Raw genomic sequence first — 18953 nt, forward strand, 5'->3', positions numbered from 1 at the left:
AAACCTCACTCCCCACCCACAGCCAGCGCTGGCATCTCTCGCAGAGTTTTTAAACATTAGGTTTCACTCTAGGAGAGCAAGAGCTGACACTCTGTGAGCTGGCTGCAAGAAAATGACACCTCTTCTCCTCTCTCATTTAGTTACTCTAGGGGACACAAAGGCATCCTGGAAACTGAAATGAGAAAAGCGCAAGTATTGTGAAATACAGCAGTGTAAAAGCCAGACAATTTTCCAATATATTCATTTTAGAATCCAGCAGGCTGAGTTCCTTATAGAGTTGCTGAGACAGATTTGTACTTCTCTCCCTAACAGAACAACAATAAAAAAAAAATTCACGTAAGAAATATGAGAATATTGAAAGCAAATCTCGATATGATTTCAGTCCGGCTGATTGCGGAGATGGATACTGAGAAACATAATAGGGTGCAAAGAGATGTTTCAATGAACACCATTGATCTGAACCACTGCAAACATCCGAGCCCCACCAGGCTCATCTGTCAAGGCAATTCCAAGCCTATCCGTCGGCCTCTCCTTACCATTATAACTAATAACAATCGCTTTGAGTAAATGGCTCTTATTTATATTTTATTACCTTCATAATATGTTAATATATCGGCATTCTTTGTAGAACACTGAAACGCATTATCACTAGAGTCCAATATTGATCCTGAAGACATTCTTCTCAAATAACTAAATATTCTTGGGGTGGGGAGAAATAACTGGAAACCAAAATATAAAGAAAGATAAGGAAATCCCGGGGCAGTGGTACTAACGTAAGATGTAGAATCAGAAAGTGTTCCTGGCTGAACCATTATGAATATGCTCGGAATCTTTCCAGTCAAGTAAACTGCTGTTTTCATTTATGGTTATTAAATTTCTTTTCTAGGCTTTGTTAAGATGTTTCCACTTTCACTGAATATATATGATGTATTACAGATTATATATTATGCATTATCCTAGAGATTTTTAAGCATGAGTGGAAAATGGTAAGTCTTCTGGTGCTAATTTTGCTCTAGAGTATTGTATTAAGTTCCTTACCTCCATCTCACACACATCAGAGTAAGTGGGGGTGGGTAGTCATCTTTGCAGATTGTTGGTTAGGAAAAATTTTCCAAGTTTCCAAAGAAGTACAGGGAACTTGGCCATCAAACTTGCAAAGATAGAATTAAGTACTATATATTTGCCAGAGTCACTTTTTCAAGCTCGGCATAACGACCATGACATTACTTCATACTTATCGAGTGGAACCAATCAAGTTCAACAGACCTGGGTTATCAAAAAATACAATTACAAATATTCCTAAAATAGTAATATGAAAATAAAAATCCTAAGGTGCTCAGGCCTTTAAAAACACTCCGAAAGACAATAAATATTTCAGTGGAATTTTAACAAATTTTAGGCAGTAAATATTTCTGTATCATTATAGCATAGCATCTTCAGTAGGTAAAGAAAAGTTATTAAAAAAAAAAACAGCTGAACATATTCCCAAAACAGTAATGTAAAAAAAAAATCCCTATTCCCCAAATCTTTGGGAAAAATTTCTTTAGGATGGAAATATTTCAGTGGGTTTTTAACATGTTTGCGAGATATGGGCTGCTTAAACTTGTCCTGCTGGCTGCTGGCTGCTTCCCTTCTAACAAAGTGTACAAGGTAGCAGATTTAGGAAATAGACTAGCGATGCCAGAGCTCCCCATATGAAATGGATGAGAAAGAATAGCAGTATTGCTGTATCAAAGACCCTATTGGGAGCTATGATATTGTCGCAAAGAAAATCAGATCTCCCCCCTTCTGCCAAATGTGTAGGTTCCCTTTCAATTTTAATCCAAACAAAAGGAGAACGGTGTAAACCCAATTCCCCAAACATGGAGTGAAAGAGTGCGCAGGCGGGGCACAGAATCTTTGGGTTAAGAATCCAAGCACAGATGTCAATCCAGGTGTAATAAACTCGTCGAGGTAATTTTCAGTGTTTTAAAGGAAGCCAGCCTGATGAGATCACTGACTCAGTTTCCAGTACTCAAATGACATATATTGTCACAATTGCATAGTGGGAAGATGGTAGCAATAAAAGGCTTGCCTATGGCCAGGTGTGGTGGCATGCGATTGCAATCCCAGTACTTGGGAGGCTAAGGAGGATCAGCAGGTTCACAGCCAGCCTCAGATACTTAGTGAGGCCCTCCACAACTTAGTGAGACCCTGATCCAAAATAAAGAATGAAAAATATGGCTTGGAGTGTAGCTTGGATGTAGAATGCTCCTGGGTTCGATCCTCGGTAGCCGCCCCCAAAAAATGGCATGCCTATTGACCAACAACACTCAGTAGTAACAGAGATGCTGATAACAAAGAGAGATCTAATGAGCAGCTGAGAATTTACAAAGTATATGAAAAAAAGTACTGAATTTGTTCAGTATAACCTCATATATCATAGATCCACTATTATATAAAATCCTATTGGAGGACATGCCCCACTACAGAATTCCTTCTCTCTCTCCTCTCCTCTCCTCTCCTCTCCTCTCCTCTCCTCTCCTCTCCTCTCCTCTCCATTCCACTTCTGAGCCACACTCCTAAATCTATTTTATTTTTTATTTTGGAAAAAAAAAGTCTCTCTAAGTTGCTGAGATTCTTGCTAACTTGCTGAGTCTGGCTTGTAATGCATGATCCTCCTGGCTCAGCTTCCAAAGTACTGGGATCACAGGCATGCACCACCATGCTGAGCCTATTGCAGAGAGTTCTCAATGCTATTTGAGGCAGTGAGGGAAATGATTAACACTTTTATTATGCATCTTGAATTGTTTTCCTGGATAAATAACGCATGCGTCACTTTGCAACAGAAAACTACTAAATTTTGAGGAATTGTGAATACAGGAACTATATTTTCTATAAATGGTAATAATGACATCAATGCAATAAAATAACATGATAGATTAAAAAATTACAGACTAAACATAAGATACTCAGCACAAGACGGAAAAATCCAAACAAGTCCAAGTTGAAATCACATTTTGTTCTCTTAGCTCAAACTGGGTGATTGTTTGCATGTATTCCTAGCTGAGGAAGGCTTTGAAGTAGGTATCAAAATTCCATCTTATATAAACAGCAATTGCTTTAGACATGTCTTTATACCTACTTAGTTAATTCTATAGAGAAAATGTGTAGTGTTTTCTTCCCAAAATGGGAATTTGTTATTCTTCCATAATCTTTGAAGTCTTTTCAAAAAATTAAAAAAAAACCTATTAGGAGTATTGTTGTGAATAAGTAAAAGGCATGCATAGTTAAAACAGTATTATTTTACTGAGGATCCTGGACCTTGAATAAGTAATATGGACAAAGAATTGGCCTAATACTCAGCCAATCCTGTAACTCTTAAGATAAGTTCATCTTCCCTGTCCAACTTTCTACGAACCTGTGAAAAAGAGCCACATATAAAGGCTAATATTCTTGGCCAATGCTCAGAAGTTGCCTCTCAAATTCTCTTTAAACCACCACTACATTTAGTTCTGATATATTTTCTTAGCCTCAAAATGCAAAGTTCTAGACTCTAGCTACTTAGTCTGTCTTTGAAATCCACTTCTGCCTCTCTTTAAGCTGGCACGTGTTGAGTCTCTTGCCAGCATCTTGGAATGCAGACTATGCTGGATCCTTCCTTTCCCTTTCCTTCCCAATTTCCTCATTATGGCTGCTGTCTTAGCTCAGCTACTGTTATACCTCATGTCCTATTTACTAAGGAAGTAACCCAACTGCAGCCAACAGCCCTAAGGCATCTACCCCAGTGACCCACATGTTTCAAGAGAAAAGTAGGGCAGGGAGAGATTACACCAACCTGGACATTCAAAGAGGAATGCTCTACTAAGACTCCTTTCTGGTACACAGAACATATTTATTTATTTATTTATTTTTTGTACATAAGGCATCACAGATGTGGAGATGACATTAAGCATCTCTGGTGTCAAAAGTCAGTGCCTTTAGCAAATGAGTCATGTATGAGACACACACACAGAACAAAGGGGATTAGTTAATTCTAAAAACCTTTTGTTATGGCCTCAGTCTGTATCGGGCACTGTACTAGATTCTAGAGGTGTTCAAAGAGGAAAACTCTCTGCTCCACAGATTGTAAACAAACCGACTCTCATATAAATATAATCACAGCTCTGTTCAAAAAGCCAAAGATAAGTTTACATCCAAGCCAAAAAGAGTCTCACTGGAGCTTGAAAAGAAATGGAACAAATGTAAGCAATCGTGAAAAACAGAAAGATGGAGAGAAATGTGGAGAGAACAAGGAAGTGAGCCAAAGTTTAGAAGACAAATCCATTGCAGAAAACATGAGAATAGGAGAAAATTTGGTACATGGAAAAGGATGAAGGATGTAGATTCTGTGTATGGAAACAAAAGACTTAGCCCCAGGAAGGTCAGTGTAGGCAAAACAGGGCAAGTAGAAGACAAAATATACATGCAAGGACACATCAGATAGCCGTCTGAATACATTAAGGGTGAATAAACAAGTACAAAAAAAAAAAAAACTTAGCAAAAAAAACTGGAACTCCAATAAATGCAATGACTAGCTAGACTTTCTTGGGCCATCTTGCAGGCCAGACACTCTCTTGTCAGGCTCTACCCTCGACCACAAGCTTATGCTGAGAGTGCAAAGCAAGTCAACACTGCCACACACTTGTCCTCAACTGACTTGCTCTCTGGGTCCCCAAGTACCTTAAATGGCCTTTGAATGCCACTGTGGTCTGGTTAGCGATTTCCATTGTGTGATTTTTATACCAATGTAGCTTCTCTGGTTTTGTAACTAGTGTCCTTAAGTTTTGGTTCTTAAAATCAGATCCTTTCTACACAAAATAATAGCATCACAATTATCTTTTGAGCATCCATAGACTTTGCATGAAAGTTTATATGCAGAAATTCCAATATACCTGGATTGAAACTGGATTTCAATGCCTCTTTCTGAAAAAATACCCCTCTTTCCAATCAAAAGCCTCAGTAAAACCTTTCTACAATTCCTCCCTGAGAGCAGGTGATGAGTTAGATGAAGCTACGGAAGCAAATGCTGGGCATTCATTAGTGAGTGTCATGGATGTGAAACCTCAAGACAGAGCACAGATTGCCCACAATTAGTATTACTTTGGTTTTTGCCCCAAAATACCAAAAATCTACTTCACATTAAGTTCTGTGTTCATGTTAATTTTTTTCCCAAAGATGGTCCCTAAATTAGTAAACTATCTTTCTCTTGCCAAACATCTCTTATATTTTGCTTTTGGAAAGGGAAACATAAGCTTGCAGAAGAGTTGATTAAGGCCTGATACTCTTGGGCTTTCTGTCCTGTTTCTTTTCTTTGTTTTATCTTGCTGGGTGTTTCTCATAAATCACTGGTTAATTGAAAGTTGTCGAACTGTCATCCTTTTCATTATTTTCTTACCTGCAGTTGACAGCCTCATCACTAAATGCTTTGGGGATCATTAGATTCTCCACAGTATAAACAACTATTATGAAATTATTTGGGAAAAATTAGGATCAATCAATCAATATAATTTCAAAAACATGCCATCAAGTCTAACAGTGGCAAGACAGCAGATAGAACTCTAACTTGCATAATATCCCATCAACATGCTTTATATCATGGGAAGATCTTTTGCCACAAAGTAAAAAAAACAATATTAGTCGCAATTACTTTAGTAAGATTCACCTCTTTGTGCTACCAACTGCCAATAAAACAACTTTTTAGAACTAGGAAGAACAAACACATGATTCCCCAACACCTCTTTGTCCCTCAATATTTCTATGTAAACATTTAGTTTTACAAAAATAAAGGTCCATTAAAATTATCCTGTAAGTTTCAGGACTGTGTATAAGCGTGCATAACATACATAAGAAAGAGAAAGAGCTGATTCATTGAATATACTGGTGAAATTCAATGAGATCTGCTTAGAGAACTGGAAAGATAAATTGAGTAATTTGGTGGAGAATCATAATAACATGGGATTATTACATTTCCCTCCAGGATTAGGGTCAAGAATAAATTTTCAGATATGAGAGTATACATACATACATACATACATATATACACAGGAAGAGGAAGAGAGAGACCTTTCTTGACTATTTGTGGGAGCAGATGGTCACGTCTGGGCTTGGGATTTTGATTTTCTTCTAATACTGAAATAAAAATATAAATGAATAAAAATATAAAAATATAAATGAACATCAGGCTTAACTTAACTGCTTACTGCAAAAGCAATATCCTTAGGATGCCCAACCACTTTGTGAGAATTATGGCAAATCTGGCCTGAATATGGAGACATATAAAGATGTGAGTTCTCTGGGAGGCACATGTATTCTCTAAGTGAGAGAGAGAGACCTCACAATTCCCAGAGAAGTTATTCTAGGTGAAGAACCACAGAGACCAGGACAGGATAAGGTGATAGTTTTAATCCCACAATCCTATTTTAAGATGAAAGAATTCAAAAGAATTATACCATAAAAAAGCATTGTGTCATTGATTGATTCTCCTCTTGCCAGTACTCCTATGCTGGGAGCCCAGGGAGACTCCTGTTACTCTGTCTCTACTAAACAGTTCTACCAATTATTCGATGAAATATTGTGTGAGCCTGGAACCTAGACCTGGAGCTTTCAGTTGCTCCTCAGATCAAAGATCAATCCAGTGTGAATGCTTTTCAGGCACTTTTGTCAAACAGTAAAAATGGTCTATCCAGATATGCAGTATTGTTCTATCATCTGTCCCTCCACAGAAATCTGGGATCACTAAAATACCGAGATATTTTGCAAGCCAAGAAACCACAACAGTGAGCGGTAAGGTGAGCATGTTAGATGCACTTACCATGCTAAAGACATACAAAAAAGCCTAGTGCTAAAAGAAAAATGTGCTGTCTCTCCAATACGTTCAGAACTGTAAAACCAAAATGAATAAACACTTATTTGCAGATCTACAAAACATCACGTATTGTGATTTTATTTGTTGTTCCACTTAGTCTTTTGATTACCTCTTTGCACCTCAAACAGATTTGTAAATTAGATTTCTTTTTTAACTTTGCAAAAACACCTTCCTATGCAAGATGATAGTCTCAGATTCACAGGTACAGATACATTAAATGTGCTTAGAAAGTTTTAGGAACCCAATTATAAAAACTGTCAATATTTGATTAATAAAAGTTAAACTTTAGGTGGAACATTAGTGTACTTTAATTGTTTCTTAGTATGTGGAATAAGAAATCTGCAAAATATAGAAAAGAGAAACAGAGGTTTTCAAATGACCATATACTTCTCTAATTGTTAATAAAAGTCATAAAACTGGGAAAGTCTTCCAAATTCATTGATTTATCCCCTTCAACTTTTTTTTTTTAATATTTGTCAACAAACTAAAACACACGTCAAAAATCAAAAAGTCCCATTGCTAATGTAAACTTGTCCACATAGGGTACAAAATGAAGTTTAAAGTCAGGGGTACATTTTTTGGATTACATTGAGGAAAAAAATCAGAATTTTATTCTTGTCAGAATTCTCTACCTTTTTTAAATTAAAACATGTGACGTTCTCATTTCTACAGGTCTGAACTGGCATGCCTGGCATTGAACAACAAAGCTAGAAATTAAAATCTGAGAACAATATTCAGGTAGGGGTTGTCACAGCCCCCCATGAGATTAGTACCCCCCCAAAAAAAAGGTGTGGTTTTTTACCTCTCAAGAAAACAAACATAGTCTTCATTGTTTTTTACAGTTTTTCCTTTCTTTCCCTGTATTGGTACTGAGAGATGAACCCAAGGTATCCTACCTCTGATTTATACCCTCAATCATATTTGTTGTTATTGATGTTCATTGTTTGTTTATTTTGTCTTGAAACAGGGTCCCTCTAGGTTGCTGAGAGTTTCTCTAAGTTGTTGAAGCTGGTATTGAACTTGTTATCTTTCTGTCTTAGCCTTCCAAGTACTGGAATTGCAGGCAAGAGCTACCTACACCTGACCCCATAAATAAGTATGATCACGTCATAGTTTTTGTGTGATATACCAAAATACAATCTCTGAAATTTCAAATAAGTATGAAGATGAGATGAATGATCAGCAAACAATATCACCCAAATCATTCCAAACTCTGTATCCATTTCTCCAAATATATCATCGACTCAAAACTATTTGATAATTGCAAGGGATGTTTGCTTGAATCTAAGATATCTTAGTTTTAGGTCATATTCAGGGTGTTAGTGCCAAATGTGTATGATATCTAAATTTGGAAAGGGCCAACATGAAGTTTATCAACACGGGCAACAGCTTCAGATATGACTCATCTGTATCAGAAAAGCTTTTCAAATACCTTAACCAGTTCTTGAAACCAGATAGTCAGCATTCTGCTTTTCAGTTTCCTTTTTATTATTGTGATCACTTTGCAAAAAAAAAAAATGACTTAGTTAAATAAACAACAGTGAATAAGTTACAAAACCAGAAGAAGGCTTCTCAAAATTCTCATTAAAGTCTATACATGATCAATGTTCAGCTTGGAAACTCTCAGCAAAATGAGATAACCAGAAGAGTGTATCAGCCCAGAGTGCATTATAAGGTCATGCCGATTTCTTGACCTCACAAATCATAGGAAAGTTAGTTCTGAAACAAATTAAGTTGGGCAATGGTGGTGTGCAACTATAATCCCAGTGTTTGGGAGGCTGCGACGGGAGGATCAAGGTTTGAAGCCAGCTTCAGCAACTTAGGGAAATCCTGTTTCAAAATAAAATATAAGGCTGGGGATATAAGTACAAGGTAGAATGCCCCCTTAGTTTAATCTTCATTAACACACACACACACACACACACACACACACACACACACACAGCTCCAAAAATCATTTTTACCATCAACTTTTAGAATATCGTTAGATCTAACCTTTTTCTACTATACCTTATTTTCCACACAATGGGAGTGGGCACTGCCATACTTACTTTGACTGTAAACCTAGCCTAGTGTTTGTTTTAGTTATTCATAAACAAAATCCGATGTTCCATTTATCTCCTTGAGAATTTGACATAGTTCTTTTAAGCCTTTTTTTTTTTTTTTGGTGGTACTGGGGTTCCTGGAAGTTCTTCTACCTCTGGTATACACTCCCACGGGCTACACTCCCAGACCTATATTTTAACATTTTTATGTGGAAACAGAGTCTCTTAAGCCAGCGAGGCTGGCTCTGAACCAGTGCGATCCTCCTGTCTCCGCCTCCCAAGCGCGGGGATTACAAGCGTGCACCACCACGCCCGTCAAAGCCTTTTTATATGTATATATTTGTATTCCTCATGCCTTCATAACTTCAGGAACATAACTACTTGTTTTAATCATTTAATGTTTTGTAAACCTGTCTCCATTTTATATGCTAGACTCCAGCAAATAAAAATGAAATTTTACATACTAGGAACCTCCTAAACTCTTTTCTGTTTAAAATTGCTGGGCTGCCCTACTCAAAGCTGAAACTCTAATAAGGTAAAGAAGAATACACTGTGGTGTTTCTGCAATGATATTATTACCATGATGTTCATTCTCTGGATAGCTTAGAAACACAATACCTCCTGTAGCAGAAGCTATTATAATATATTTTGGGGGTTGGGGAATCATTGTGGCCATTTCACAAGTGAACCAATGTGTGAATAGACCAAGGAATTCCCTTGAGGATTATGTTTTAGCCTCAAGCTCAAAATAAAAATTACTCTAGTAATTAACTATAGCAAGCATACTAGTAATGTATGCACTAAATTATATGAAAACAACATGTGATTTTTCTAAGCTTAAATAATAAGTTACTTAAAATAGGACATTGCATGATATTTAATGGAATCAATTCAGCCTAAATGGGACATTTGAAGACACTAGAAGGATATCTAGCAAAAAAAAAAAAAAAGATAATATATGTTCTACTGAGATGTTATTATTTTCCTCTTACAATACATATACTATAGTTACTATAGTATATTTTGCATGTTTAAAGAATCTTCTAATTTCTAATGATTTATAGGTCTTGGAGCCTCTAATCAAAATAAAATTCCATCTGTGAACAGCTAGTCATATATTTACTCTGGCTCTGAAATGTATTTCTGATAGTGCGGTTGTATTTTAAAGTGACCACCTTCATGTCTGTCATTACCTTACCTGGTTTAGCCATACTTGAGCTAACCATCTGGCTCTGCCACCACCTCTGGAGAGGAAGCTAACTGAGCCAAGCATTATACCATCACCATTAAGTTTCCTGCGGATACCTTATTGGGCTCACTCAGAGGAGAAACTGCTCACCACCATCACAGAGCCTGGGATGAGAATGATCAAGGGAACCTGTCATCATCCCCCTGTTCTGGAACTGAGCTCCGCCCACTCCCCTGTGATGGATATGTTTCTCTCAGTGGATTTAGACACGGAGAAAGATCTGAGCAGTCACGTGTGTTAAATCAACAGAGGGTCAGTAAAGCAGCATTTTTTTTTAACCTGATCTGTAAGAAGCACTGAGAAATTGAACAGAGACCTTAAAAGCACCGAACCTGGGCCATCTCCCAGTGCCATTCACAGAACAGAGAAAGTCCGGTTCTCTCCAAATAACAGCCACACATGATAAACACATGGAAAAGTTTCTCAGTCCACGAACCCAACCTCCAAACCAATACATTGCCACAGAAGCCAAAGCAAGTCCCCAAAGAGAAACAGAATCTGTATGTTGTCTTTTATTATATAGGCTCTTGAAATTTGATATTGATTACAGACTGAAGTTTGGAATTATCAAACTTTATTCACATATCTGATTCCACATGGTGTGTGTGTGTGTATGTGTGTGTGTTAAACGCATATGTAAACATATATTTAAATGTATACAAATTCTCTGCTAATTTCAACTTGAAAGAAATAAAAATTAAAAACAAGATATGATAAATTCACCTCTAACCATCTCTGCTTTTCTTTATTCTTTTAGTGTCTAAAATATGAAATCTGCTGGGTGTAGTGGCACATGCCTGCAATCCCAGGACTTGGGAGGCTGAGACAGAAGGATTGCAGGTTCCAGACCAGCCTCAGCAACCTAGTGAGATCTTGTTTCAAAATAAAAGGGGGGGGGGGTGTAGCTCAGAGGTAGAATGCCCTTGGGTTCAAGCCCCAGTACTACAAACAGACAAAATCTAAAACCTAAAAATCAATAGCCAATGCTATAGGCTTTTGCAAGGTCCTGAGAACCATCAGTTCCTGATCGATTCTATGTTTTTTTAGTACAATGTATTTACCATATATAAATTGATGGATATTGCAGGTTTATTCTGATAAATCTACATTATTTATTAAGGTTATTAATCCTACAGTTTTGTAATCTCAAGAACACTAGCGATTATAGTTTTCATAATAAATACTATTTCAGAAACACTGTAAAAGAGCCATAAAAGACAGAAACTTCTTTACTGCAATGCCCCTGCTGCAGAAGGAGAAGCCAAAGTTGTGTGTCCCATGTCATTTTGTAATTCTCAACACTGGTAAGGACAGTGCCATAATTTTGTAAAATAGAATACTGTATTTCCAAATAGGTTTCAAAAGACCTAGGCTGTTGCTACCTCCAAGTTACTGGACCTCATTATTTACCACTGTTTTCTTTAAGGATCAGTGACCTACAGGATTTTCTCCAGTAGCTTCACAGATTAAAGTGGTAAAAAAAAAAAAAACCAGGAAGCAAAGTATTTCTTAATTTCAAAACAGAAATGAGAAATTCCCTTTTGCTCTGAGGACGTGTGCTCCTTGGGAGTCATTTTGATCTTTCTGTCTGCACTAGTTTCATACCCATTTGGTACCTATGTGTCTTCTAACTAAAGAGGATTATCCACTCCATAGTTTTTTAAAAAATTTTAAATTGGCCTCATTCATCTGTTTCCATTTTCAGAAAGCATATATTTTAAGCACTTCCAAAATAGTGCAACATTTTCCCACTACTGCAAAAAATAGCAACAGATATCCTCAATACGCGTATTGCCACACATGAATACATTTTTCTCTTGGTTTCCTTCAGCTCCATCTGCACCCTTGCTGGGTAACAGCTATAACATAGAACACGTCTGTCCTCACATGCTTTTGATATTACACTATTTAATCACATACAGCTGTGGCTTATGAGACTGTTACAAAACAATTTTAATGTCATACTTGAAGCCAATTTCGAATAAACTTCAACCATTTTATTCTTCAGTTAAAAAGTTTGACACTCGGAAAGTTTTCTTTTAAAGGCAAAGACTGGTTTTCTTAGAATTCGGTGAGGACGTAATCGTGAGGGAGCTAGCTCTCTTTCTGCCAAGAAGACCGAGAAAGTCCAGAAGGATTGTGTAAAATCACATTAGTGCAAAGAGGAAAACTTTGCAGAATTCCTCAAGTCAGAGAGACCCAGAATGAACTTACTTTCTCCTTTCTCATTTTTGGGCTCCTTCCCCCCCATACGGCCTCTGCTCCTAGCCCTCAAATAGATTTTGTTACCTCATGGAAAGAAGTTTATGTTACATAATTCAGTTATTTCTTTTCCAAATTGAGAGAAAGCGAAAGGAAAATACGGTGGGAAGATGCTGTTTAAAGAAATACACATGGTCTTTCTCTTCACATTGCATTTATTCTAGAGAGAGAAAGAAAAACCGAAACTTTTGACATTTTTATTCCTTTTGTGTAGCCACCAAATTTACTGATGTGAAAACAAGAACTACATTATGGAAAAGATATCGAAATGTTCCTTCTAACCATCGGGTCCCACTGCTAAGGATCTGGGAGAATAAAGAAGAAATATATTTTTTTTTAATTCTGAAAAGGGTGGGTGGTCCTTTGTTTCCAGTTATCCCTTATTTAAAACCAATTAAAAGTCTGTACATTGTAAAATGAGACAAACACGATTTATCATAATTTCATGCTATTATATTGCCTCCCTGAAGCAAAAGAAAATATTTGGAATTGTACCTAAAAATTCAATCGCTGGGAGATTATATATATATATATATTGAAAACCAGTTTTGTACCTTTTCGGTTTTCAAAGGAAAACAGAACTTGGGAGTTTTCAAGGCTGTTTTAAAACAACTGGCAAGTTACCAACTCTTGACTATCAATGCAAATCTGAGTCAGGAAGTACTAAGGAAATTCTAAACTCATTCCCTCCCTCTGCAAGATTTTCTACATTTTCATGTGTCAGGAGTGTGTTAGAGGGTTGTTTTGTTTTGCTTTGGAAGAATCTGTACATTCTCCTCCTGAAGAATGCTCTTTTCTCCCTGGAGGAGCCCCTCTTTCTTTGCCTAGTCCTTATTCCTCCAGTTTTCTAGTGTTAGCTCTCCCTGGGGCAGGATCATTTGGACTCCTGCTATTCTTTTAGGGATGGACAGTGGTGTAGGCTGTAACTTCAGCTGAAATCAGCATGCAGTTGAGGAATGACTCCCCACTCCCCACACCTGCTTCCTCCTCCACCAGACTCCCTCTGAGCACTACCAGCCAGAGAAATCCTGTGAGGCCCCCCCTAGTCTGAGCCACTTTCTTCAAGACCTTCTGAAGGGGATCAGATGCCAGAGAAGGGACTGTAGTGTGGATGTAAAAGCAGAGTGTTTAGGAATTGTGACCTGGACTAGTAGAGCTCAAGGGTGTGGAAAAGGAAGAAAGAGGACTGACTAGCTTGGATGCTTAAGTTTTCTGATTGTTTCCCAAATATTGCATATGAAAAGACCATCTACTTCTCAAGTGCAAAATAATTGCTTCACCGGGATGTGACCCTATTTTACCTTTGTAAAAAAATACAATCATGCCTGTTATTAAACATTATAACCTGTCACTAACGCTTCTTCATTATTTCTTAGCCAAAAGCAGCGTTCCTATTTGAGAGTGCCTTTTTTAAAATTTTTGGTTGGAAAATACTAATAAGAACATCAACAACAAAATATTTTAAGCTGTGCATTGTGGAAGAGTGAGCATACTATGTCAACATTGCTACAAATTATAGCTACAAATCCACTACTGGGGTCTCATGGTAGTCGATGTACATGTGCATATTTCTAATATAAAACATGTTAAGTTTAGAAAATTATTAAGAGGGATGAAACATAAGTATCTGATTTCTATTTTTTAAGAGAAGTTGAGAGATCGGGTCTAATGCAGTGAGAAGTGGTAGCAAAGAAAGCAGGGAAAGAAGTATCGTAAGTTTCACTTAAACTTTAATATAGATACACATATTAGAGGAAATAGAGAAAAAATTATTTTCTTAGTGCTATTTTAATTTTGTTCTACCAACAAGAAAATAGTAGCTAAATCTAACGTTACACTATTTAAACGGAAAGAGAAAGTTCAATTTTTGTTGGCATTTTTCTGAAAAGTTATAATACTAAGCACTTCTGTTCTTTAAAATCCCATGAAGATTGCCCCTCACACCAAAAACAAACAAAAAAAACAAATGAATATCAGTAAATAGGTCTTGTGAGCTAGGAAGAAAAAAAATACCTGTACTGAGACAAGAGTTCAACATGTGAAGTCACTGGAATACGATTTTTATCAACCACAGAATTTTACTCGTATTGACCATAAGTATTCTCTCTATATGAGCCCCATGTTAAATAAATATCATTGTAAAGACAAAACAATAGATTCCATGGGTTCCATCTCGCCTTGCAAGTAAATATAAGCACCATAAACTTCCTTTAAAATGATTACAAATTATATCTCGGTAGAAGCATCAAAGGGGCCAAAAGTGATATGGAAACCGGCCAGTTGTTTTTATCTTACGTGGAGACATGACAGTGCTTCATTGTTTAGGCTTAACCCTGTCAGAATGTCCCCACATATTCAAATACAACTGCACAGTGACACTTCCTTCACTTCTTCTGAATCCAACTTTCAAAACAGGGCACGTTCAGCTTCCAGAAACCATAATCATGTCTGATATTCCAGAGACACCAACACGAGAGTCAACCACTTCACAGCACTGTCGAAATTTTACAATATAATCATCAGCTTGAACCAGGAGGTCCAAAGTCGATGACCTTCCATTTCTTATCACCCTGATCTGATTGCCTGAATATCAGCTCAGGAGGCCTAACGGATCTACCTCCTTTAAAAATGTTCCAGAAGTGTTGATGACTTTGGCTAGCCTGAAAGTACCAAGGTCTGGATACAGCCTTTCTTTTTTTTTTTTTTTTTTTTTTGAGGGTCTGGGAATGGAACCCAGGGGCATTCTACCTCCAAGCTACACCCCCAGCACTACTTTTTATTTTTTATTTTGAAACAGGGTCTCACTGAGTTCCAAAAGGCCTAAGTAGCTGAGCAGCCTTTCTACACAGCACTAACTACGTAGGACCCCAAAACAGATCTGTCAGAAACTTTCTATATGTTTTATGTTTTATAGGCTCTCTTTTTCTCTCACAACCTCACTTTTCTTTTTTAACTTCAACTCTCTCTCTCTCTCTCTCTCTCTCTCTCTCTCTCTCTCTCTCTCTCCTGGTGTATCTCACCCAGCACTGTATATATTTTTGATATACTATGCACAGCATTCATTTTTTTTTTCTGCTAGTGATAGGTTAAAATCCCAAGCAGCAACAGCAAAACAATTATTTCATTCATTTCAACCTAAAGTTTCTTTTTGGAAACAATGCAATAGTAGAAAACAAGGACCAAAACGATGCATAATTTCTAAAACATTTGGAAAAATTTAGCCCAGTGAGTAAAAGGGATGGAATGTTCGATATTTTTCAGGAGGTCCTGGAGCTTATTGCTTGTGATTCTCTGGTGGGGGATGAAAAATGACTGTGAATTTCCCCTTTTTAACTTGTCCTGGCTTTGCCATCTCCTGGAGGAATGTCAGGCACCTTTCTTGAGCCAGTCCTCCAAAGAGTTACAAAGGGAAAACACTGAGAAGAAGGGCTGGTTTATTGCAGCAGCAGCAGCAGCAGCAGCAGCAGCAGCAGCAGCAGCAGCAGCAGCAGCAGCACAAACTATGTGTTCACAAAGGCAAATTCGACCTTGGAGGAAAAGGGAGGACCATAGGATGAATGGAAGAGAAAAAGAACAAGAAAGCAAAGCAACAACCTTTAATATCAACCCAAAAGTCTGCTGTCCGGTCTGGCTGACAAATAGGCATTGTTTATGAGACAGAAGACATAGGAGATATCCACACATGCTCTCACCACATTGACGGGTTTTGGTGGGAGCTGGGACCCCTCAGGCACACCTTGTTCACGGGGCATGTTTGTTTATTAGGAAGATAGTGGGGGTAAACTAATGTAATTCAAAATAATGTCACCCACGCACCCGAGGGGATGGCGCGACCAATGGTGTTTTCTTCAAAATCAAGTCCGATCGGATTGATAAATTGGAGCTGAGATTTCATACCTGAGAGTTGTTCGTATCTTAACTGCAAGATAAAGTTCAGGGTTACCACTGCCCACTGCTTAGTTATGTGGGCTTCCCTCCAGGGCCCTGAAGACCATTCAAACACACACACACACACACACAACACACACACACACACACACACACACACACACACACACACACAGCCTAAAGTATCTAACCGATTCACGTCCAATTATTATCAGCTTCATCGTATGCCTTCTCAAGACCCAGGCCTCCTGATGGCCATTAACAGAAGAGCCTAGCCCATCTATCATAAAGCTCCTAATTCAGCCTCCAGCTCCCTGGTCGTTCTAAATGTCGAATAAAGTCTGAGAAGCGACAACAACATATAAACATGCCCGAACAAACTCTAAGAGACTGCGGGGTGGAACTTATACCTTCTCACATCATTCTTTCATTCTAGGCTCAGCGATTAAAAGTTTGAGTCGCCCCCACCCTGGCATATCCTCAGGAAAAAAAAAAAAAAAAAACCCTTTTAGAGCCACAAACAAAGAACAGCTCACCAGAAAAGCCCCTGAAATTATATTCTTGGGTCTGATAATCACGGTCGTGATCTCCTTGCTAAAAACCCTGCCCATCTGCAAAATACTTTAAGGATCAGGAATATTTGTGCCGCCAAATAACAACAAAGGCATAAAGTGGAACTATTATCAGTTCTTAAAGAGAAAGCTCCAATTCCGGGACTCGCTCCTGTCTTCCTCGGCCCCATTAACTCCCTTGGTATGCTGCCCTTTTCAAAGGAGCGGGAAGAGGTGATGGGGGGAGAGGGTCAACTAATAATCCGCATGCCTGTCTGCTCCCCATCCCGAGTGCACAGGACAGGCACTGATTGCCAGCGTGTGGCTTGAGCCATACCTTGGTTTGGAGATAATGAGGGTAGGAGGACATGTACTGGGGGTACATTTGTGGCTGATCCAGGCGTTTGCCCATGTAGCTGGAATCTTTATCTCCGAGGCAAGGAACTGGATGACAGGGGATAAGTGCCCTGGGCCGAGCTTCCTCTTAAACCACTATTCCTGACAGTCCGATGACTGATGAAGCTTGGCAGACCCCACCACTCCACTAGTTCCAACACGACAAGGATATTAAAAAAAAAAAAGCAAAACAAAATTGCACAAAAAATATTAAAAACGAAAGGTAGGTCAATTGGGGTCTGTAGAAAAAAAAAAAGAAGAAGAAGAAGAAGAAGAAGAAAGAAACTCCAAACAGCGTCTTCCAGTCTCCGATCTTGCCTGGCTTTTCCCAGCTGCCAGGGTCCACTTGGGGTCAAGCACTTTGTTCTCTAACCCGGCTGTCTGTCGTGATGTCAATTGCCAGCGTTTGTAAAGAGGAAAAAAAAAAAATCAAAGTCCTTTTAGCAGAACTCCAGATCTTTGCAGACCAGCTTCCTGTCTCCGGTGTGTCTCTTTCCCCACCTTCAAGAAAAAGGAGAGAGAAAAAAAAAGAAGAGAGAAAGAAAAAGAAAGAAAGGAGGAAACGAAACAAAAAAGAAAGAAAAGAAAGAAAGAAAAAGAAGAAAAAAAAAAAAACGTGCACAGCTTAGTTGCTGCTGTCTCCCTCCCAGAGTGACATGGTGTTCCGGGCTTGTCCTATCCTTTCATTCACTTCCCCTCCTTCCAGCCAGTGGGTGGAACCCAGAGAGCCTCTCCGGGGAGCAGCGTATGCAGTCCAGAAGGCTGCAGTATTTCCTCTAAGAAAAAAAAAAAAAAAAAGGCTGCTTCAACCCCAGCTACAAGCAAAGTTGCGATTCCCTCTGCTGGCTATCTTGAATAGCAGAGTGCAGACTGACTCGTTTTTGCAGCCCGACTGGGCTGCAGCCGCTGGAACTGAAGCAGGGGACTCAGGCAGGCGCCGGATTATTCCTTCTCCCTCCTTCCTGCTACCCCGCACCAGAGCCGCTCCCTTTTCTTTTCTTGCCAAGTTCCGAGGTAAGCCACGCAGCTGCTGCTGCCAAACAAAACGCAGAAGACCGTGGGATGGGAGGAGAGAGAGAAGAGAGGAAGAGAGAGGGAAGAAGAGAAAGGAAAATAATAATAATAATAATATAGGCAGAGGAACTGACCTTGCTGGTTACACATGGGGTGGGGAGGGAGGGGATAAGGGAGAGTGTGTCAGGGTGTTTTTAACATCCCTTAACACTCTAAAACCAGAAAGAGAAAAAAAAAAAAAAAAAAGCCAAGAGCTAGTTGAGAAAGAGACCTTTTCTTACTTCCTGGAAGACATGGAGGATACTAAGTCCTGAAAATTTTTAGGGTCTACTCCAGTACTATTGATGAGCCACGCATCATCTGATTGGATTGGACCAACTTACTAGATCAGAAAGAAGGATTCTGGAGCTTACATCCGTTTTGTAAAAATTTAAAGGAAATTGATCAGCATTTATCAGCTTCTAAGGAAAATCACTGTCTCTTCCATTGTCTCTCTCCTTATGATTATTTTTGATGCATAGATGTTTTAATCACTTGACTGATACCATCACCAAAAGAAGAGAAAGAAAGAGAACAAAAATCATAATTACTTGGCAGTTTTTCTCCACCAATAATAATATTCTGACATGTCTATCAGCTGCTACATTATAATACAAATTGTT

At 38.4% G+C, this 18953-nt stretch overlaps 1 protein-coding gene across 5 annotated transcripts in view; it reads right to left on the reverse strand.

The window, feature by feature from the left end:
- RBMS3 (RNA binding motif single stranded interacting protein 3) overlaps nucleotides 1-17412 on the reverse strand; it is a gene marked incomplete at its 3' end in the record, with an annotated part of 718132 nt that extends 700720 nt beyond the window's left edge. For all 5 annotated transcript variants that reach the window (XM_080714872.1, XM_080714869.1, XM_080714871.1 and 2 more), the window contains exon 1: nucleotides 17219-17412. In XM_080714872.1, coding sequence (XP_080570998.1) covers nucleotides 17219-17293 — 75 coding nt within the window. In that variant the 5' untranslated portion in view covers nucleotides 17294-17412. The remainder of the gene's footprint in view (nucleotides 1-17218) is intronic.
- Nucleotides 17413-18953: the final 1541 nt, after the last annotated feature.

Source organism: Muscardinus avellanarius (genome assembly GCF_963383645.1).
Source record: "Muscardinus avellanarius genome assembly, chromosome: 18".
In the NCBI taxonomy this organism is placed as follows: domain Eukaryota; kingdom Metazoa; phylum Chordata; class Mammalia; order Rodentia; family Gliridae; genus Muscardinus; species Muscardinus avellanarius.